The following is a 21,863-nucleotide window of genomic DNA, read 5'->3' on the forward strand; positions in this document are numbered from 1 at the left end:
AAATGCTGAATGGCAAATGTTAATATATTAAAAATAAAATAATTTTTAGAAAGCAAAACAAAACAAGCTTAGGAAGAGACCCAACCTACAAATGACTTCCATCCTATTTTTTCTACTGTTTTTTTCCCCATATGACCACTGGGGAAATAAGCAGGTCTTGCCGCACCAAAGCAGCATCACCATGCCTGCTGGGTCACAGGGCAGCAGGGCTTTTGGGGGTGCTTTCCTCTCCATTGCTTCCTTAGCTGGAAACCTGGTTCCACCAGTGTCCCCCAGTGCTGGTGACAGCTCGGTGTCACAGTGGGGTATGTGGGTAAAGCCACACAGCTGAGAAAACCAACAGCATACAGCGTGGGTCAGGCCAGAGCAAGGAAAGCAGCTGGTAATGCGTGGAGCTTTTTCATATGCCTTTTGTGGGGGAGGAGATGAGAAATTCCAGCAGGATGGTACCAGATCTGAATATTTTTCTCCTTCAGCCTGTTTAGAACAGCGGGGCTGCACAAAATGTTTATGCTGTGCAAACGGCTGCCCCAAGGAAATAGAGATCTGGGCTCCAACTGGCGATGGTAATGAAGGGTTAATTCAGCATCTGCCTTTCCTGAGTGTGTGTTTCTTTCACTGGGGAGGCCAAGTATTTTGGGTCCTCCCACACTGGAAGCAAAATTATGCTCCGCACGCCTAAACAAGTTTGTTGCTCATAGGGTTTTATCTTCTTTTCCTTGAACGGTAGCAGGAGAGACAATTTGTCTGGGAACCATCTTAGAAGAATAGGAGAAAGAACAGAAAATTAGAACGGGTCCCATCCATTCCACAAATGTGGGAGTATCTGGAGGTCATGCTGAAAGAAGAGGGCAGTCACTGACTCGTGTTCTTCTGCTCTGAGCCTCATTCACAAAACACAACTATCTCTCGTGAGCCCTGCAAGCTAGGTCCACAGGCTGCAGATGAATACGTTTCAGCAAGGTTCCCTGATGTCATCGAATCTGCAGGAGAGAAGGGAACTGTGTAACGCATCACCGGTTGTTACAGCATGTAATACAACAGGACTAATAAGTCTCAGCCAAATGATTCCTCTTAATCCTCATTGCCTCTAGAGCCCTGCTAGGAAAAAAACACTGGTACTCACTGCTGTGCTGCCACAAGCTTGGAGGAGGCATTTCCACCTGTAAAAACCAGTGGAAAAAAAGGTTATTACATGCGCTGGAATGGGTGTAGTAACTTCCTCACACAGCTTGCACAGAAGTAAATGATAGCGCAGGACTGGAAAATCAAGGTCTGTTTACTGCAAGCACTCGCAGGGTCAGGCCTGTGGTTTGGAAGATGATACAGACAAGGTCTCAGATGAAAAACAGGTTGTGCTTGTGCGCGTCAGATCTTCATCATAATGTGTTCTTGGGAGGATTTACGTTCTGTAGGAAGTCTCCTGCTTTACACAGTTAATCTGACACTTGCCAAGGCACAGCAGAAATGGTGTATGAAAATTAACTTCGTTCCTCGTTGTTCTATTTACTTTGGAGGTCACTTCTCCTTTCATTTTTATGCAATATAAGCAAAACGCACCGGAGCAGAGCTTTGATCTATAGGCAGTCACAAACCTCATTAAAACTGACAGGCATGCTGGCCAGGCTTCATTCAGGAAGGAGCAATTAAGTTCTTTAACGGCACAAGAGAGCGAAAAACTAGAAACCGTTGCCCACAGCACAGGGCTGCACAGCCAGGCACTAAGATGAGCTAATTCCTATGAGCAAGCACTAATTTGGGGAAAGTCAGATTTCTCTGGGGACGGTTTGCGAACGCGGCAGCAAGAGCCCAGATTGGTTGCAGCTGTGTTTGCCTGCGTGCATGTCAGGGAGCGGAAACACCAGGCGAGAGCCAGCAGACAGTGGGAGAAGCAGTGGTGCATGGCCCTGAGAAAAAGCCAAGGGACAGCTTCTTCTGGGCAAGCATCCTGGCTAGAGCAGCAAACTTGGACTGCTGCAGCACGCTCCCTCCCATTTGCTTCCTCTGCGTGCAAGGAAATGGGACGTGGCTGTACATTCTTTGTAAATAAATAGGATTACACTGAGGAGATAACTGAATTCATCACCAAGTTTTCCTCCTCATGGGGAAATCTGACAAAGTGCTGAGTATTAGTTAGGGTCAAAGCTCTGCCTGTAGAACGATGGGACTTTTCAGTGCTGCCGAATCGGGAATTGGAGACCTTGCAGAATACCGAGGCGGTCTCTGAAATTCAGACCTCTAAAGTACAGTCGAACATTTCAGCTGCTGCTGATCCTTCATGGATTCTTAATGCCTGGTATTTTTACAATGCATATTAAAAGTAGTTTTAATGGAACTATGATAAGAAATGGCTTTCTCTGATCCTTCTTTTGGAGTGTTTAATGTAGTCCAGATGTATCTGTCAAAAAACAAGTGTAGTCAGATGCAGCGTAGCTGTGCAACGTTCATACATGGTTAAGGTGTTTGATACACAGAGCTGCTTTGAATAGTTTATTTATGCTGTCTTACAGTGTCTTCTTACTGAGCTGTACTGGCACCGCTGGCAGGTTGATTTCCAATTAGGTCCCGACAGCAGCTTCATGGCACATCTCAGGTTGCCTCTCTCCAACTGAGGTATGTTCATACGAATAAAGCAGCGTGCTTCAACAAGCCCGAAGCTGGAACGTGCTCTGGGTGTGCTCTGACACCTCTGCAACGGGACGCGAAGCCTGAACCTCCTCCAGGGAAAAGAAAACTAGACCTGGAGTCAAGGGTAAGTCTGGCAAACGTCCTCAACCCTTCATTCTCTGTGTTTCACCGTGGGAGACAATTGCAGCCTGACACGTCTTCAGTAGCATGGCTTTCAAGAAGCCTTACTGACAGGGAAGGCAAACCTGGAAATAAAAGGAGCTACTTTGACCTCCAGCTACTTTTATCCATCAGTTTTGTGATAGATATCTTCTCCAGCACAACACAGAGGGTGGCTGGGGCCCACGATGAGGAGCTGATGTGGCCAAAGGGCAAGATTGTGTTACTTTTGGCAGCGACTTTGGCAAGAGCTGGCTAGAAGCATTTGGGAAATTATGGCTGAGGGGGGCACTCCGGCTTTATGTTGACACGTGTGCAGGCTGCCACTGAGACAGGGCCCTCTCTGGCTCCCTTATGCTGGCATCAGTGTCTGTTAGGCTGTGGGATCAGCTGGGTGAGGAAATTGATCCCGCTGAAAACTTTTTTTTTTAAACTGGATTAGCTTTCGGCTCTGTTGGCAAGAAGGTCTAAGCTAACATGTGGCTACGTGGATGTCACAGCCAGCAGAGAGCAGGCATCAGGAAAGCATGACTAAGGGAAGGGAAAAGGATGGAGCTTGTTCCTTTGCCAGCAGCACAGTTGGCTTAACTCCCCACGAATCCACCTCTCAGGATGGAAGTACCTGTTCCATACAGCTTGTGTCAGTTTAATGGCTTGCTTCCATGGTTAGGAGAAAACCTCATCCCTCTTTTCCTCCCTCTTCTTACGTTAGGTCTGGTGGTTGTCTAATCTTGCACTGAAATGGTTTAGCTTGTTGAATCAGCAGAAAACTAACCAAGGCACAGAAAAGGGAATGGCATTCTGCAGGTGAAGTGGGGCAGTTCAGCTTGGAAGGGCATCCGTGAAGCGTAGCAGAATCGGTACAAGAGAGGTGAGAAGCAGCAGAGCTCCATCGGGTCGTTGGCTGAATCACAATGTACAGTTTCCTTTTGCTGTGCTTAATACAGGAACCATGGTTTAGGTCCTATCTGTAGTTGAAAGATGGCAATAGGCACTGCTGCCTCCCTTCTCTTGTAACAAATAAGGGTGCTTGTCTGGTAAAGCTGGTAGTTGCCACTGTTTTTCTAACTCCTCCCAAACTAGACCAGATATAAGGAAGAAATTCTTCACAACATGGGTGGTGAGGCACTGGAACAAGTTCTTAGAGAAGCTCTGGATGCCCTGTCACTGTAAGTGTTCAGAGTCATACTGGACTCTGAACAACCTGATCTAGTGAAAGATGGGTTGGACTTCTGTAATGGGCCCAACTCAAAGCATCCCATGACTCTATGATTTTGAGCCCTCCCAAGGGGAAGTGACATTCATCCTAATACTTCCCTTCAAACTTCCCTTTAGGCTTAGATTTCCTTGGTTCTGTTTTCAGTTAGGGAAATATTGCCACAGATCTACTAATGCTCTTTTTCACCTGCCAGAACTTTTCTCTGAAACTTCAACAAATGGCCTATGATGGTGCTTTCCAGGAAAACACTCTGCACTCTGAGATGTGGGAATGCAACCTCATTAGCAGTGTGCCATTGAAAAACCTGTATTAGCAGCAAAGTGTTTACAAAGAGTTGAACATGATGATGGTTGTGGGTCCCTCCCAACTCAGGTCATTCTATGATTCTATTCTATGATTCTGTACTGATTAAAGATGGGCTACATTTGTGCAAAACAGTTGGTTGTGCACAGCCCTATCACATGTTTTGTTTGTGTAATAATCACTCAAGTGGAAATAGTAAAAAAATATATTTGGTTGTGTTGGTGATTATAACGGTATGATTAAATTAAATGCAGAAATCCTGTCTGACTGCATAGGAATAGAAACTGTGTTTGCTGTGTTTGTCTTGAGATGTAAGCTTTCAGATCTGATGGAAGTTGAAGCAAGGTGGGTCAAGAAAATTATTGGATGGTCCAGATAAAAGAGGAGATACGCTGGTCTACACACATAAGCCCAAGCAGCTCCTTCTTTGTTTATAAGAAAAAAAGATTAGGACAGGAAAATGTGCTCATTTCAATCAAAAGAATTAATGCACAATGATCTATACTCAAGAAGTGAACATGAGGAAAAGAAGTTGTATGAGAAATATGTAATTTACAATGAGAGGGGAATCTAAAATGCCAAGAATGCCATCTTGTTGTCAATATCCTTAACCAAAATACTCAAGAGAAGTTCAGTACAATTAGTTCAGTAAAATTCTTAATATAAAGATGGCTGTTGGGAAAGCATAGACCTTGGGAAACACAGAATCATAGAATCTTTTGAGTTGGAAGAGACCCTTAAAGGCCATGTGGTCCAACCTGCCTGCAATGAACAGGGACACCTACAGCTCCATCAGGTGCTCAGAGCCCCTCCAGCCTGACATTGGGTGCCTCCAGGGATGGGGCATCCATCACCCCTTTGGGCAACCTGTGCCACTGCCTCGCCACCCTTACTGTAAAAAACTTCTTCCTCATTACCAGGCTAAACCTCTTCTGTTCTAGTTTGAAACTATGTCCCCTGATCTGTCACAGAAGATCTCATTAAAGAGTCTGTCCCCTTCCTTCTTACAGCCCCCTTTAGATACTGAAAGGCTGCTCTCAGGTCACCTCACAGCCTTCTCTTCTCTGTGCTCAACAGCCCCAGCTCTCTCAGCCTGTCCTTGTAGGAGAGGTGTTCCATCCCTTGGATCATTTTGGTGGCCCTCCTTTGGATGTGCTCCAACAGCTCCACGTCTGTCCTGCACTGAGGACTCCACATCTGGATGCAGTACTGCAGGTGGTCTCACACTGCAGAGCAGAGGCTGGGATCACTCCCTCACCATGCTGTCTATGCTGCTTTGGATGCAGCCCAGGATAGGGTTGGCTTTCTGGGCTGTGAGGGCACACTGCTGGCTCTGCTGGCTCATGTCCAGCTTGTCACTGCCGGTACCCTCAGGTCCTTTTCAGCAGGGCTGCACTCCATCCTTACACCCCCAACTCACGCTGATAGCAGGGACTGCAGTAACCCGGGTGCAAGGCTTGGCTTTGTTCAACCTCAAGAGGTTGTCCTGAGCCCGCCGCTGGAGCCTGTGCCAGGTCTCTCTGAATGGCATCCCGAGACATAACCGCCCAAGTGCTGGGCTATCTCGAGCACACTTTGCGTATCCGAGGAACGGATTAAAGTACCACAGCTACGCCGGCAGGCTGTGAGGCGAGCGGGCGGCTCTCATCCCTCCGCTCTCCTCCAGCGCTGCCCGCCGAGCACCCGCCGTGCCCGCGGCCCGCCCGCCCCGAGCGGCGGAGCGAGGAGGAGGGGCGTGCGGCGGCGCGGCCAGGAATGGCGGCCCTCGGTGCCGTCCGCCGCCGCGCTGAGGTGAGAGCGACCGGGACGGGGCGAGGCCCGCCCCGAGCAGCCCGCGGGCGGGGGCCGCGCTGTTGGGCGGTCGCGGCCGCCCGCTCCCCGCCTCCCCCGGTCCGCCGGCGGCTGCCGCCCCCTCTCCTGCCAGGGCGGCTCGGGTAGCGCCGGCCCAGCCGCTCCCGAACCGCGACCATTTTCTGCGGCGTCGCTGCCATTTCGCGCAGGGGGGGCGCGGCGCCTGGCGGCCCGGGAGGGTGAGTAGCGGCGGGGGGCAGCCTTTGTGTGCGGCTGCAGCGCGGCGCGGGGCGGCCGTCGGCGCTGCTCTGAGCCGGGTGGTTCGGGAAGGGGCGATCCTCCTTAGCTTGTTTCTCTCCTCCCCCGTAAGCCTCGTTCTGTGCTTGTTTTCTTTTTCCAGGCCTTTCCAGCTTTCTGGAAGCTGTGCGTTTTGGATCTTTCTGATGCTCCTCAGAAGTAAAACCACCTTTGGCGGTGAAACAATCAGTTCCAAGCGTGGCCGCTTTCCCCAGCTGCCTGAACAGCCGCTGGATCCGGAGGGCAGTTGTGCGGTGTGGTTTGTGTTGGTGCTTGGTTGGGTTGTGCTTCCCCCCAGTTGAGGTGCTGGAAGGAGAAGCTCCCATCTCCCATCTCCTGCCTTTATCTCCAGGCCTTTTGAGGTGTTTTGAGTGTGTGGGCACAGTGACCCGAGGAAGACCAGGGAGGTCAGTCACAGGAGGAGACGAGGAGTAGGGGGCAATGTAGAGGGAGAGGGATGAGAGCCCTCCTGACTAGTTCAGCTCCTTGGGGAAGCACGGCCTGTTAAGTTTCATTTACAGTGCTTGGATGTCATTGTGGGAAACTCGCAACTCAAGAGCTCTCTTTCTGTTTTGCTTGAAGCTTGGTAATTCTCTTTTGCTTTCTGCTAGCTGACAGACTTGAGTTCTGTGCTGAGGCACATCCTGGGTGAATTTGTCTTTGGAGTGCAGTAAAAAGCTACAGTGTAGCTTGTTTTTACCTCTGTGGTTTGATTTGTTTTGCAGTTCTGAATGTTGAAACTCTGCAGGTTGGTCGTTCTAATGGAGGACATCTTCAGTGGTCGTACCCAGAGAGTTTGTGTAGTTCAGGTGAAGGAGTAAGCCTCAGTGCCTTTTGGTCTGTACACTACAAATGGTGAATTTGGGGCCATTCGCACCCAAATCAGAAGTTACACGGAGTACATCCCAATGGGGAAGTGGAGGAGTTAGAATATCCCAAGTTGGAAAGAGCCTGTAAGGATTACTGAGTCCCATCAAGGTTTTGACCTATAGTCACACAAATACTGAGCTGGTAGTGCAAAGGGATATTTCAGAGGGATGTTTTAGTCCACGGGCAGCTTCCTCTCTAAAATAAACCTGAAGAAGGCAGGAATTCAGCTGTCCCAACCAGTCTTTCAAGTTTTCAATATATTTGGTTTGGTGTGACTACTGTTGTAGAAAGAGAGGGGGAAAACTGAAAGCTGATTTGCCCATTTCTTTTTTTTATAAACCCTAATCTTGTAATGCAGTGGTTTTGAAATTAGGTTGCATTTATAAAGCATATTTTTTTTCATTGGATAAGTGGTCCTGGAATGCACCAAGATGATTTTATTTGGATCACAAAACATTTTTGCATATACTGTTTTTTAGGAGCATGAAAGTCTTCAGTGTTTGCCCTAAAGTTTTGATAGAATGTGTAGTGTTTTCTGCAGTGCTTTGCATTACTTGCTGCCAGCTGTACAAAAGCTTCTTTTCAAGTTCCCTAACTAAGAAAAGAAATCCTTCCTGGTAAAGGAAGTGGACCAGAACAAATATTTTCTGCATGGTGAATTTCCAGTTATTAAAGGTGTACAACTGTCATTTTAACTGCAGAATTGATCTGTGTGCTGCCACTATGGTTAAAAGCTATGAATGGGGGCTGGAAAGAGAATCATTCCTAGGGAGGAGTACTTGGGAGGTTAGGAGCAAGATCGCCCTCTTCCCTTCATCCCATTCTTTCTACCATTACAAAGAGAATGCAAGAGAGAAACTTAGCTTGTACCAGCACTGAGAGGTGTTTCAAAATTGCTTTCTTTTTACAGAAAATGAAGTTTCTGAATGAGATCTGTGGCCTTAAAGGAAACCTTAGGCGGCAAATGAAGTAATTAGACCATTTCTCCAGCATTTGTCCCTACCTCTAACAGGTGCCTTTTGCCTGATGACCTTAGTCCTCAGGGTGAGTAGAAAAGTTGGCAACTCTTTCAAACTCCTTTATCCGGGCAAATGGGGGGAATTCCCCTCTTCCTTGGTGCTGGAGAAGCATGGGAACTGTGAGGTCTTGCTGTGACTGCATCTGTCTAGTTGTGAAAGAAACTCAGGACTGGCCTTGCCATTCTTCCCTGTGCTTTCCTAGGATCAGTGGTATTTTATTAGTCTTGTCCTATGCAGCATGTGTCTTTCCTTGTAGCTCTTCTCTTGGTTCTCTTTCTTTGCCATTTTGTATTTCTTAGAGGAACCATAGCAATAACATCAGAACTAGATAAAGGAGCTCATTCATTCATGCTTTGCTTGTTATAGAACTACTTTGATGCTCTTCTTGTGATACATCTTTTAATTTATAAAAGGCATTTTATTACATACTTTATAGCATAATATGGATTGAGTTTATACAAGAGAAGCATCCTTTTAATTATAGCTCAAATCTAAGTGTGTAAGAGTTTTGGCTCATACAAGCTGGTGCCCTGTTTGGTGTTTATTAGTGACTTGTGTTCTCAGAGCCTGCTCTAATGACAGAGTGTCTGAGAACTTGGCTTAGAGGCATTGGGAAGATGGAGGAATGCATCCCTCCACTGAGACTTTACAGCACTGAGGAGTGTGGTAAATCCTTTTCCTGTAGGTCTTGTCCACAAGAGGAAACTACTGAGGCATTAGTGCTGTGAGAACTGGAAATAGAGGTGGTGGATGAGTAAAAGTAGTTAACAGTTTTATTTTGCTCTGAATTATCAAAAATTATGGGCAGCTGTCCTTTGAACTATGCTGGTTGTGTGCTGAACAGCTCAACAGTAACACATTCACTTGGTTATTTATAAATGTGGTGGGAGCAGGAAAAGCTCCTTAAGTTTTTATCTGTTATGTTTCTGCATATTGCATCAGTGCAGGAAGATGGAAGCCTTGAATTACTAGTACATGAGCTATTTTCATTCGACATGGAAAGCCTTGCTTGGCAAGCCCTTTTCCAGTATTTCTATTTGAGAGTGAGAAAATGGTTCTGACTGGACCCCAGGCCGTTCCTGTGCCTGCCATCTGGTGGCCAGATTCCACAGCTAACTTGATCCCTTTGGGGAAGATCTGATTCTGGGCTGGGTTGTCACAGCCCATCAGGGGCTCTGCCTTTGGGATCCTTGAGAAAAAAATAGATCCTCTGATGGAGATCAGCTTTTGTGTGTTTCCTGGAGAGGAGAAGCACATCCTGTAAGTTCTGTTACCATCTTTGTTCTCTTTCCCAGGACATGATGGAGCTCCTAGAAGAAGATCTCACCTGTCCCATTTGCTGTAGCCTGTTTGATGATCCTCGTGTCCTGCCCTGCTCACACAACTTCTGCAGAAAGTGTCTGGAGGGAATATTGGATGGAAACGTGCGGAACGTGCTGTGGAGGCCATCCCCTTTCAAATGTCCCACGTGCAGGAAGGAAACTCCTGTTACTGGAGTCAACAGCTTACAAGTCAATTATTCCCTGAAGGGTATCGTGGAAAAGTACAACAAAATCAAAATAACTCCAAAAATGCCCGTGTGCAAAGTGCACAGCGGGCAACCCCTGAACATTTTTTGCCGGACAGACATGCAGCTCATCTGTGGGGTTTGTGCCACCCGTGGTGACCATACAAAGCACATGTTCTGTTCCATCGAGGAAGCTTATTCCCAGGAGAAGCGGGCTTTTGAAACCCTGTTTCAGGGCTTTGAAACGTGGCGTTGTGGAGATGCGCTCTCTCGGCTGGATACCTTGGAAACCAGTAAGCGGAAAGCTCTGCAGATGCTGACCAAGGATTCTGACAAGGTGAAAGAATTCTTTGATAAACTGCAGCACACGCTGGAGCAGAAGCGAAACGAGATTCTCTCTGACTTTGAGACCATGAAGCTTGCAGTGATGCAGGCCTACGATCCGGAGATCAATAAACTGAACTCGATTCTGCAGGAGCAGCGGATGGCTTTTAACATTGCAGAGGCCTTCAAAGACGTGTCGGAACCCATTGTATTCCTGCAACAGATGCAGGAGTTCAGGGAAAAAATCAAGGTGCTCAGAGAAACCCCTTTACCTTGTTCCAGTGTGGACATCACCCCTACAATGAAGAGCTTTGATACCAGCCAGTGGAATGGAATCAAATTGGTTGACGTGGACAAACTTTCTTTACCTCAGGAAAACAACAGCCTGAAATTGAAGATTCCCTCAGTCTTTTCACGCAGATTTATAGTAGCCTCTCTCATCTGCTTGCTTATTCTTGCTGTCACCAGAATGTCTTTTGTGGAGTCTGTGGTTGACAACTTCCAGTGCTGGAAATCTCAGTTCTTTACCATTAGCTTGTCCTACCTGGCAGATACGGTGGAGATAGCTGATCATGCAGTCTTTTATTGGGAACAGATGACTGATGGAGCCTCACTTCTGAGTGAGAAATGTAAAAACTACACGTTGGTTGTACTGGATAATGTTGCACAGTTTGTGTGCAAGTATAAACTGTTGTGAAGTCCTTACTGAAATGTAAGAAGTGAAAGAGATTTGATGGGGAAAAAAAACGTAGAACGTTGTAAAATTAATTTTTTTTTTTTTTTAAAGACTTTCATTGTAAGCAATCAGAGATTTGAAATGTTTTCAGAATGTCTGTAATGTTCGTGTAGTTGGAGCACTACTAAACTGAAGGTGAAACAGAGCTCTGAAAAACATGTTCCTGGACTTCTGTTGTGGTGGTGATTATGGAATATTCATTTAAAATCATTTTCCTTACTGAAATTTAGGGCCTGTGTACTTACTATAATGACAAAATGCTTGTGGAGTAAGAAATTGTATATTCTTTGATAAAAAGCACTCCTATAGGGCATAGTTGATTTTTTTTTTTTTTTTCTTAATTTGAAAGTCGTTTGGAAACAAAAAGAAGAGCTGTGATTGAGAAGAGTGTACAGTAATCTGAGGGGTTTAAGATTGCCCTTCTACTGCAAAACACAGTGTAGAGTTCAGTCTGGAATCCCTTTCTACCTGAGGGTGGTTTTACCTGTATTCCCTGAAAAATAAACGTATGTGTGTACGTAGGTGAATATATCTATATGTATGTATATGTGTTTTTATATATTTTTGTAAAACCACAAGTTGAATTTTCCTGTGTGTTCTGATTACTGTAGATACTGCTTATTGTTTACATGTTCTATACTACAAAAACAAATTCAGGGTAAACACCTCGAATAAATTCTAGAGGTAAAAAGAAATCAACTGATATTGATAAGAGAACAAGCTGCAAGGTTCTCTATACTTTGCAGTTTACTTCTCTAGCCTGGGTTGTCTTGTTTCATCCATGTCTCTTTGAAGCCATGCTTCCTTAAGATGTGGCTTCGATGCTGACAGTCAGTGTGGTGAGAAGGCAGCTTGTGTTGTAGGCCTGCAAAGATGGCAGGAGGAACAGTTTCTCTCCATCTGTGTCAATCCAGATTGTAGTTCTGAGAGGCAGGAAAAAAGATGGGATGATTTGCTTGGAATGGTGTGTAGGGCCTTGGGAATAACGATGTTGGTGGTGTTTTAACATCGAAGACATAGGTATGATCTTTTAATGTACTGGGAATTGAGTTTTATGGGTGTTACTGGCTTGCTTGTGGGATAACAGTGGCTTTAAGTGAACTGTAAGCTTGAGTTTGCTGAAGTGCCCTTCTTTAAGAGCATATGATCCTGAAATATGTGGCCTGAAGTACATCTCCCTTTTTCTTACAGTAGTCCTATGAACAGCAATATATAGAATAAAAGCATTCTGTCCACGTTTCCAGGAAAGAAAAGAAATGGGTGCCATACTTCGGGGACGTTCCTTGGCCTCTATCGTGATTTAATATATTGTGATGATCAGTTTGCTGTCTTCCAGTAGTCCTTGCAAGCTTCAATTCCAAGAAACAAAGTTTCCAAGCAACCAAGCCCTGCAAACAAAAGTATTGTATTTGCATCTTTGTTACCTGGGAGCGCTGCTGCTGCCCCACACGTCGCTCCAGATGGCCGGTGGGGTAGCAGAGATCAAGTCACAGACATACGGAGCGGAGCTGAGGTAGCGATGAGCGGTCGAGAGGTGGTTGCTGTGAGTGTGGGAGGTGTGAGGTTTGTAACCCGGCCCTGCACCTTGCTGCGGTTCCCCGAGTCCAGGTTAGCACGCATGTTGGGTGGTGACGACCCGGAGTTTAAACTGGTGAACGGAGAGTTTTTTGTGGACAGAGATGCCGGTTTGTTCGGTTACATCATGGACTTCTTGAGGACTCTTCAGGTCTCTCTGCCTGCTGATTTTTCAGACTTCCAGAGGCTGCGCAGAGAAGCGGAATTCTATGAGCTGTACCCTCTGGCTGAGCTCCTGGGCCAGGAACACCTCCTGAAGCCGAGGCTGGAGATCTTGGAGGTGCGTTTTTTCCTCCAGGAGATGCAGGCCTTTTTCCGGATCTTCGGTTCCTGCAGTAGCACCGTGGAGTCACTGGCTGAGCAGATCACTGTGCTTACGGGGCAGCTGCCAGGGCAGGGCTGGAGCAGTCCTTTGCCTTCTCAGAAACCACTAATTCCACTTCCTTTGGAAAGGCCTTCTCATCACGACATGGTTTTTCAGTGTGGAACCGACTGCTCTGCTGGTGACCGGTTTGTGGCCAGGTACTCTCCAGAATGTGACTTCTCATGATAGAAACAGCTTCCTGGCTTCTACTTCATGGAATACGCTCTGCACACTCTGCAAGCTCATTGTGAAGAAACTGTTGGACAATTGTCAGAGGAAAAAAATGTTTCCTTCTTTCTGCTAGCTTAATGTTATGTTTTCCAGCTCTGAAGTACCCTGTTTGATTTCTGTCACGTTGTTCTTAAAAATGTTCCTGACTGTCTGAAACACTGTCCTTGATGTTCGTTTTTGTGTTTGGTTGGGTCTCTCTTCTGTGCTCTCTCTGCAAGGCTTTAGAATTTCGTAGCATCGGTGACCTCGTAGAAAACTCGAAAAATGGCATGAAATGAGGCAAAGAAAGCAAAATAAATAAGCAGTGAGGTACAGGAGGAGGCTAAAATCCACTAGCTTACGGGCCTGTAGACTTTCATGTTGAGAAGAGGAAATAAAGGGTGGCTAAACAGGTCAAAAACACCAGAGGAACTGAGATGGCAGTTCAGGGACTGGAGAGCTTTTGTACAGCCTTTTTATTCCAGGAAGAAGGGGTGTATTATTAACTATGGGTTACACAGTGGGTTTTCTCAGAGCAAAGTTTGTTTAATTGAGATCGCTATAAATCAATGATTTTTGTGATAGCAGCATCATATTCCAATAGCAACCTATATTTTTTAAAACAAGCTCTTGCTGGATGTCTCTATTGTATGGGGACACATTCTTACTGTATAAGAAAATGTAACCTCATTTGTCCTCTGTGGCAGCTGGAACATCTGGAACTTCATGGAAATTTCATTGAAATAGTTCCAAAAGGGTTATTCTCTCTGAATATTTGAATTAACACAGCAGTCCTTTGATTGTGTCTTAAAAAAAAAATCAATAGAGCCTATCTTCCTTTTAGCTCTCTTCAGCTAAGCAAGCACAGGGGAGAGAGAACTACTTTGCATTTGTGAAGGGACATCTATTTATATGGCAAACCTCAATTTTATCTATTTTAAATTATTTTACTGGACTGACAGTTGGCTGAGCACGTTATGGCTACTATTCCACTGCTTAAGTGGAATATTCCTGATTCTTTCCTTTTTTAATTCTGACTTTGTAGGACTTTTCCTTTGCATATCAGTAGAAGAGCATCCCCTGATGCTGAACCCCCCTGAAACAAGCCAGCTTTGGCACTGTAGCCTGCTGAATTTCTCTTGGCTCAGTCTTTGTGCTGGCATCTTTTCTGTGTGCTTTCCGTAAATGTTTGGTGTACTTCCCTGTGAACTGTGGGACAATTTCACTCCTAAGCTTATGTATTTTGTAACAGTACTTTTATCTCACTTCTGTTCCTTCAACTGGGTAGATTCTTACACTGTACTTGATACCAAGTAAAATCCTGAAGTGATGTGAAAATGATTTTCTTACTTGTTACCACCAGAGCTGCTGTATGGGGTGACTGCAATAAATGTCACTGCTCCTCGAGAGATCCTGTGTAGTGGGAAGTGGTGCTGTTGGGATGTACATTGCCTTGCTGTCCTTTCCATCACAGGAAAGGATTGTGAAGTGGGAAGTTGTCACATATTACACAGAGGATGCCATCCACCTCTCTTGCACTGAATGAAATTAATTCAGGGTTCTCTCTGCTGGTTTAAGTAAATTTTGTTGTGGGGGTGAAGGAAAAGGGCTTATTGCTCAGTCTGTAAACGGCAAGCTGAGGAATGCTGCTCTTACAAAGAGGGAAGGAGTGAAGTTGTCCTCAAAGCGGGCAAGAGGTCCAGCATGTTGGCTGTAGGTGTGTGCAGCCAACTGCTGGCGTGCTCCATCCGAGCACTTGGTTTTGTTTGATTATTTTTGTTGTTTGATTACATCCTTTGAGAAAAGTATTAGAAGTGTTCTGTAACTGCTTTTTTTTTCTTCTTTCAGGTACGTTTCCATAAAACCTGACAACAGAATGCTGATAAATGGTACTAACGTGCTAGGCCTGCTGATTGACACGTTGCTCAAAGATGGATTTCGCCTCATAAGCACCAGGACAGTTTCCAGTGACGAAAAAGTGGAATGCTACAGTTTTGAAAGAACACAGAGGCCTGTAAGCCTTAGCATTGCTGCAAACCAACACCCAGAGAGCTCTGGGACAGTGCAGGCGAGGAGAAGCCAAGTGCAGAAGGGGAAATAATGCATTTTCCTATACTCCTGTGAAGGTGGAAGAGGTGGTGTGTGTCAGCACCAGTGGCCTTTCTTTTGTTTGTTTGTTTGCTCATTTGAAACTGCGGCTATTGAGGGAAGTAACAAACAAACAACTTGTTAAAAAAGGAGGCGGAAAAATAAATGCTTTCCTGCCTTTCCCTGCTCCACCCTCTTTAATTCTAAATAAAAGAACCACAGATTCAATGCTGTTTTTGTGGACCAGATTGCAGTACTTTCAAGGGCAGTTTTTGTTTTTCTCTGTGGCTAAAACTTCTGTGACTCACAGAAGATCAGTCACTCCTTCTAGAAAATTATTCCTATGTTCTGTGCTCTTCAAATGTGATCACATGCAAAGGAGTTTTGTATGCATGCAAAAAGGACTGAAGCAGTGTGGAGAAGTGTCTGGAAGAGGAATGTCAACCTGAAAGACTGGAGGTTGTTTCTGCTTTGGAAACACCAATTCCTGTAATGGCAAGGTCACAAGTTATGCTGCTGTGGGACTGGAGACACGAGAGCATGGCTTTGTGAAGCCACTGCTGGCGTTCATGAAATAATAATGTGCCACTGTCTCTTGCAAAATACTCCTCTGTCCTCTCACCACACTCTGAAGACACTGAGCTGCTCATTAGTGCTGAGAATTAAATGATAAAGGTCCTCAGAAAATACTTGTGATGCAAACAAAGAGTCAGTCAGTTCTTAGAGCCTTAACTGTAAGAACAAAAATGTGATGAACAGTCCTTCAGATGGAAGAATTGGTGAAATTTTAAACAAAATAGCACAAGGTATCTCTTAGTGCTTGTTAAATGAAAAGGTATTCAGGAAGGAGGCTTGGCAGAGGTCGCTTTGGGAATTTTAACCCTGTACAATGGTTTGTAAAAGTGCCAGGATTATCTCAGGTATGGGAGAGTTATCGAGGCTTTATAGATGAACCTTTTGTCCTACCTAACAGGCAGATCATGGCAGTGTCAAGGATTCATTATTTGAATCTGATTTTGTTTCTTGTTGAGAAAACATGCTACATCAGCCTGTCTGAATAATTAGATCTGGCTTTCCTTTAGCTTTAAAGAGTGAATTTCTTTACTGCACTTAGGAATGGTGATGGGTGGTGGGGATCAGTCTTCTGTTTCATGTTTGTAGCGTTTGCAATGGAATGGATCATTTCAGACTTCTGGTGCTGCTATCAGATGTTTATTTTCTCTATGCTACCATAAAGCATTTTAGCTTGACACAGGTGTTTGGAGCTTTCCAGGGGTAAAATAATGTGATTGTGGGACGACATCTCCTAAGCTGCTTGCAGGCTACATACGTGTAGTAAATATTATGGAACACGCTTTCACTTCAAACTGGATTTTTTTGTCAATGTCAACCAATATGTTAATGCTTTGAGCACAGGCCTTTCATTAGACTTTTTACTAACAAAATTAGGCTATTTCACCTACTGCAGAAGCAGTGAGTTTATTTTCACTGCTGTAACAGCCATTTTTGAACTCTTTTAAAATAAGGAAAAAGAAATATATATGTTTTAACCTACATCATTACTCGTGCTTTGTGGTTTTGGCAAAATGAAAATTTGATACAACCATTTCACAGATTGCGGCACAGCTGAGGCTGTCTGGGCTCCCTGAGTCCCTCTGCTCCATCCCCTGCCCCAGCAGGGACACCCAGAGCAGGGTGCCCAGGGCCACGTCCAGGCAGCTCTGGGAGATCCCCAAGGAGGAGACCCCACGGCCTGTGGGCAGCCTGTGGCAGTGCTCCATCACTGCACAGCACAGAAGGGCTCCTGGTGTTCAGAGGGAACCTCCTGTGCTGCAGTTTGTGCCCATGGCCGCTGGTCCTGGCACCAGGCACCACTGACAGAGCCTGGCTTTGGCCTCTGGCACCCTCCCTCAGGTATGTATGGACATTGATGGGATCCCTGAGCCCCCTGCAGCTGAGCAGTCCCAACTCTCCCAGCTTCTCCTCATAGAAGTTTCTGTGGCCTTTCATCAACTTTGTGCCCCTCTGTTGGACTCTCTCTTCCAGGTTGTCTTGTACTGGGGGATTGCAGAGCTGAACCCCGTGCTCCAGGTGTGGGCCTCAGCAGTGCTGAGTAGAGGGGAAAGATCACCCTCATGGGTTAACTTATCCAGCACAAACACCATCCTATGTACCTAATATTTTGGCTGTGGAAGAATACCCCAGTGAAACCTCCTGCCCTGTAAAGAACCATAAATACTTTATCTTGACCTGTTAGGGCCATGTACCAAGAACCTGTGCATATGAAAATTAGTAAACAGGGATTCCAAAGCTTTTCTGTAATTTATTCTTAGCAATTAACTGAGATGTGTCATTTTTGCGCCTGTTTCTCCCCCCCTTCTTTTTCTTCTATTCTTTATAGTTGCTTTAGGAAGTATAAGAGCACATGTGTGTATGGCAATTATTCAACAAGTATATCAGCAGCAGAGCTTTTCGCACTGGTGCATTTCCCCAGCAGGCAGCAGTTGCAGAGAGAGAAGTGAATTTGGCTGATCAGAGCACAAATTAACCACAAGTCTGGGTGATTTTCAAGCCTTTTGGTCAAAACCAGATGACGTGTTAAACTGACTAATTTCACACGCATCTTGGCAGGTCCACAAGCTATGGCATCTCCCAATACAATCTGTGCTGGACTAGAAGCACGGTGGAAGAGATCTGGTCATGTTTTTTCATTCAGGAGAACAAGGAGCTCTGATTGCTCACAGCTACCTCTATTTTTGATTAAATAGGAGTTTTTGAAACCTTGGATTGTTTTTCCAGTTAACTTGGAATTTGTGATCACTGATATTCTACTTCTTCAACTCATTGCCCACTTTCTCAAGAGAATTCCTTTGTCCAGAAGGTAGAAAATTTGCTAATTTCAGTCCATTTACGGTTGCCTTTTTATTCTTCATTGCATTCAGCAAAAAATTTGCAGACTGTCCCAGAAATCCAACCTACTTCTGGATGTGCAGTGAATTCTCCTTTGCATTGTAACACACAAGCGGAATCCCAGAGCAGTAGGGCTGCTAGAGGGAAAGGAAATGAAGCTGTAAGACAATGCTGCCATTCTGTCCGGCAGGTGCTCAAGTTTACATCGCAGAAGTAGATTTTCTAAAAAGGGATGATAGTGGTTTGATGCTTCATTTGCTTTCATTCACTTGATGCTTTGGAACAGGTTGCCCAAGGAGGCTGTGGATGCCCCAGGCTGGATGTGGCTCTGGGCAGCCTGGTCTAGTGTTGACAACCTTGTACATAGCAGGGGGATTGAAACTCAATGATCATTGTGGTCCTTTTCAACACAGGTCAATCTATGCTTCTATGATTCACTTGTAGAAAATCGGTAATTCAGAAAGAATCAGAATCATTGAGGTTGGAAAAGACCTTCAAGATCCCCAGGTCCAACCATCAGCCTGACCCACCAAGTCCCATCACTACAATGTCTCTCTCAGTGCCACGTCCATGTGTCTTGGACATCTTCATGACTGGGGACTCCACTGTCTCTCTGGGGAGGCTGTTCCAGTGCTTGAACACTCTTTTGTGAAGAAATCTTTCCTGATACCCGATTTAAGCCTCCCCTGGTGCAATTTGAGACCACTTGCCATCACCTGAGATCATCTTGTATTTCTTTCTTATGTTAATATTTCCCCCCTCTTTTATAGTTAGATTTTACCCTATGTTTATTTTTTCATTGGAAGGTCTATTATCTTCCCAGTTTTTACCTTGTTTGGCTCATTTTCAATTGCAATGCTCAGAAATAACCAGTGAATCTGAGCTTTGCAAGGCTTAAGTGTCTTTGTTTTGGGAAGGGATAAAGCTAAGGTATATCCAACCCATAGTCTATGTGGGATGCAGTTCTGATCCACAGCTGAATTCAGTGCCAGAAAGCAGCCAAAGTGGATAAGAAGTCAGTCCTGTTTGAGATCACAGCAATTCAAGTGCATAACTATGAATAATTAGGAAAAAAATAAAAATCTGTTTCCAGATTGCTGGAAAGTGTTATTGAATATTCACTGGGAAACAAGCTGGGAACTATCCAAGAGGAGGAGGGAGACTCACTGCCTCTTATTCCTTCCCTGTGATTTGCGCTGAACCCTTGCCAGGCTTTAACTTTACAAGGTTTATTTTTATTGATTTTCAACAATAAACAGTGGGAGTATCTACAATAAAAGATTTACAGTGCATCACGAGGAAATACAACTCCCTACCAAATATTATATTGATCTATTCCCAGATGCTACTGAAACAGCATGTAAAAGCCCAAAGCAAGCCCAGCGATGGAGAACTTCCTCTCTACTGACAGATGCGTATGCCTGTTATGTCTTCAGAAAACAATAAAAGGGAAGGGAGTGACTCTGCTGCTTTGACCATATCTTCAACGGCCCAGTTAAATCTGTCAGCTCAATGTAAGCCACATAAATAAAGAACTGGGAACCAAGGGAGCTGCTAGCGCATCTGAAGATTCCCACTCTTTGAAGCTGCATCTCCTGCTGCAGTCAGGCCATAATTAGTCACAGAAGGCCTTGTTGTGACTAGCGCATGGATGGACCAACCGTGATGTGAATAGTCTGGAAATGGCTGGAGATGTGCCTGGAGCTCAGAGTACTCTCAGATGGGTGGGCGGGATGTAAATCACCAGTCATCATGTCAAATCAAAATAAATCTGACTTCTGTTAAAAAAGAGGGAACGTCGGCGTCCTGGACCATAACGTCGTTGCTGCTGGAATAACCCCCCAAAGTTTTATCTCTAAGAGTGATCTGACGTGTAAATTTCCCCAAGAATTCTTACTCCACTTCCATTCTCACGCAGTGGCTCAGTAATTGGTGGCTTCTTTCTGGTTAGAAAGATGATGAATGTTGCCCTAAAGGTTGGAAACAGTAATGTCTACAAATCTGCTTTGCAGAATGAATTTAGTGCTTTGCTTTCTAAGCAAGTTACTGCCACAACAGCCAGCTGAGTGCTTGCAGAAATTGAGAATTAAATGTTGCAGCATTGTTCCATCCTCATTCTAGGCTGGAAAAAAGGCAATGGATTGGAAACATCAACTCTGGGGTTTTACTCATACTTTGGTGTTAGGAACTCAATTTTCTTTGAATTTCAAAGGCAGTCTGCAGCACTCACTGAAGGCCTTCTGCAATGACTGCTCTATGCTTTCCACCCATGATAAATGTGTGATAAAAGTAATTGACAAGCATGCCATTGGGTTAGACTAGATGATCTCCAGAGCTCCTTCCCAATCCCTACAATTCAGTGATTCAGCAACAGACATAACACAGCACGTGCTGATCCTTCTTCAGTCCTTGCATGCCATTATAAGCCCTCCAGCTTGCTCCTAGGACTGATCACTGGCAAGCAGAGGAAGAGAGTGAGTGGATAGAGACCAAAGAAGAGAGCAAACCCAACTTACTTTTCCTTTTGCAGAGGAGATAAAAGATAACAAACATAGGGCTGGAGGGACTCAGTACCTTTGTGGAACCCATTTTCTGGCAGTGCTCAGGAAGCATACACCGTGTAGTGGTAGGGTTGGCAGTACTAAGTTAATGGTAGGACTTAATGACTTTAGAGCCCTTTTCTAAACAAAATTATTCTATGATTCTACTGCACTGAAAGGAGAATTAGCCGAGCTGCCAGAAGTTCCAACACTGTCAGATAAGGAAAAGCAGAAGATCTGATAGACTGAATGAATGGGTGGGTGACAGCTGCTACAGGAACTTGGAAAAGGCACAGAATGACATAGGGTGGGACAGAGACATATAAAAGACTATAGGGACTTAGAATTTGATAGATAAGTGGCTCTGCAGAACAGCTTGCACTGATGCTTTGCATATCTGAAGAACAAATTCTCTCTTGAGGTCAATCCTGGACCTGCACTGGAAGTGAGCCATTGCAGGATCCAGACATTGAATCAGTCATCATGATACCCCACATCTGGAAACAGTGACCGGGCTTTTGGTGGCTGCACAGACAAGCACTGAAGGTCTGGATACCAGCACTGCCTTGGCTGCACTGGGGTGATACTTCTGCTAACTTGGACATTCCCTTCTGGTGGCTTTTGCTTCCAATCCAGTTGCACAGTGGAAAGCAGTCACCCTACTAGCAAATTCCTAAAGGACGGATTAGTAGAAAATAAGTTCCCTATCAATTTTCCATAAATCATAAATGCATCCTCTTCTGCAACAGATTGTTTTACACTGTATTTTCCCCATTTGCAAATAAGTCCTTCAGCCATATTATCTTTGTTTGCGATCTGTGATTGTTCAAAACTATCTTCTGAAAGTGGTTCAGTATATTGTGGGTGCCTGGAACATGCTGACAGTTAATGATTAAAATGGCCATGCTATCAAGAATGCAAATGAGAAATTGAAACTGGATGTAACTGAATCCTTCTTCCCTCTCTGGTAAGGCCAAGCAGTGCCTTCAGCCCCAACACCGTTGTCTGCCAACATTCAGAAGTTTGTCAACTGAAGCACGATGATGCAATTCAAAGTTCGCTTGTGCTCATCTGTCCTGAAACCTCTACAGATACACAAGGAAAAGAGAGAATCATCTTTCATTTCAGCTATTTTCTGCAGAACCTCATCTGGAAAACGCACCTCCAAGTAGAAAGCCACTTCTGCCCATGTGCAGCACCTTGTTGTGCTTAGCTATAAGCGTGACATGTGCTTCTGAAGGAGGCTTGAGTTTGAGTTGAATGGTCCAACATCACATGAAATTGAACAAGATAAAACTATGGGATAACTTTGCTATGGTTTTG

General features: G+C 45.0%; 2 protein-coding genes across 4 annotated transcripts; both read left to right on the forward strand.

Moving 5' to 3' along the window:
- Positions 1–6,045: 6,045 nt before the first annotated feature.
- On the forward strand, positions 6,046–11,384 carry TRIM13 (tripartite motif containing 13). Of its 3 annotated transcripts, XM_042839389.1 has the most exons (4): positions 6,046–6,100; positions 6,501–7,206; positions 8,178–8,311; positions 9,582–11,384. In XM_042839389.1, exons 3-4 carry the CDS (start codon positions 8,294–8,296, stop codon positions 10,812–10,814), a joined length of 1,251 nt encoding a protein of 416 aa, XP_042695323.1. In that variant the 5' UTR covers positions 6,046–6,100; positions 6,501–7,206; positions 8,178–8,293; the 3' UTR covers positions 10,815–11,384. The 3 variants fall into 3 exon arrangements, with proteins under 3 accessions (XP_042695323.1, XP_042695321.1, XP_042695322.1); XM_042839387.1 differs by having other exon boundaries at positions 6,501–8,311; XM_042839388.1 differs by lacking the exon at positions 6,046–6,100 and adding an exon at positions 6,287–6,339 and having other exon boundaries at positions 6,501–8,311.
- A 103-nt stretch (positions 11,385–11,487) lies between these two features.
- KCNRG (potassium channel regulator) lies at positions 11,488–16,445 on the forward strand. Its single transcript, XM_042839390.1, has 2 exons — positions 11,488–12,950; positions 14,851–16,445. The coding sequence occupies exons 1-2, from the start codon at positions 12,373–12,375 to the stop codon at positions 15,101–15,103; spliced, it is 831 nt and encodes a 276-aa protein (XP_042695324.1). The 5' UTR covers positions 11,488–12,372; the 3' UTR covers positions 15,104–16,445.
- Positions 16,446–21,863: the final 5,418 nt, after the last annotated feature.

The sequence above is a fragment of the Centrocercus urophasianus genome, unplaced genomic scaffold (genome assembly GCF_019232065.1).
Source record: "Centrocercus urophasianus isolate 14NV4802_14NV808 unplaced genomic scaffold, USGS_Curo_1.0 seq_9, whole genome shotgun sequence".
Lineage (NCBI taxonomy): Eukaryota > Metazoa > Chordata > Aves > Galliformes > Phasianidae > Centrocercus > Centrocercus urophasianus.

Excerpts from the sequence above, each read along its gene's own strand:
- KCNRG (XM_042839390.1), top strand. The coding sequence starts at position 12,373 with ATGAGCGGTCGAGAGGTGGTTGCTGTGAGTGTGGGAGGTGTGAGGTTT. Across the intron at positions 12,951-14,850 it reads GGTGACCGGTTTGTGGCCAG|GTACGTTTCCATAAAACCTG; the intron begins GTACTCTCCAGA and ends TTCTTCTTTCAG.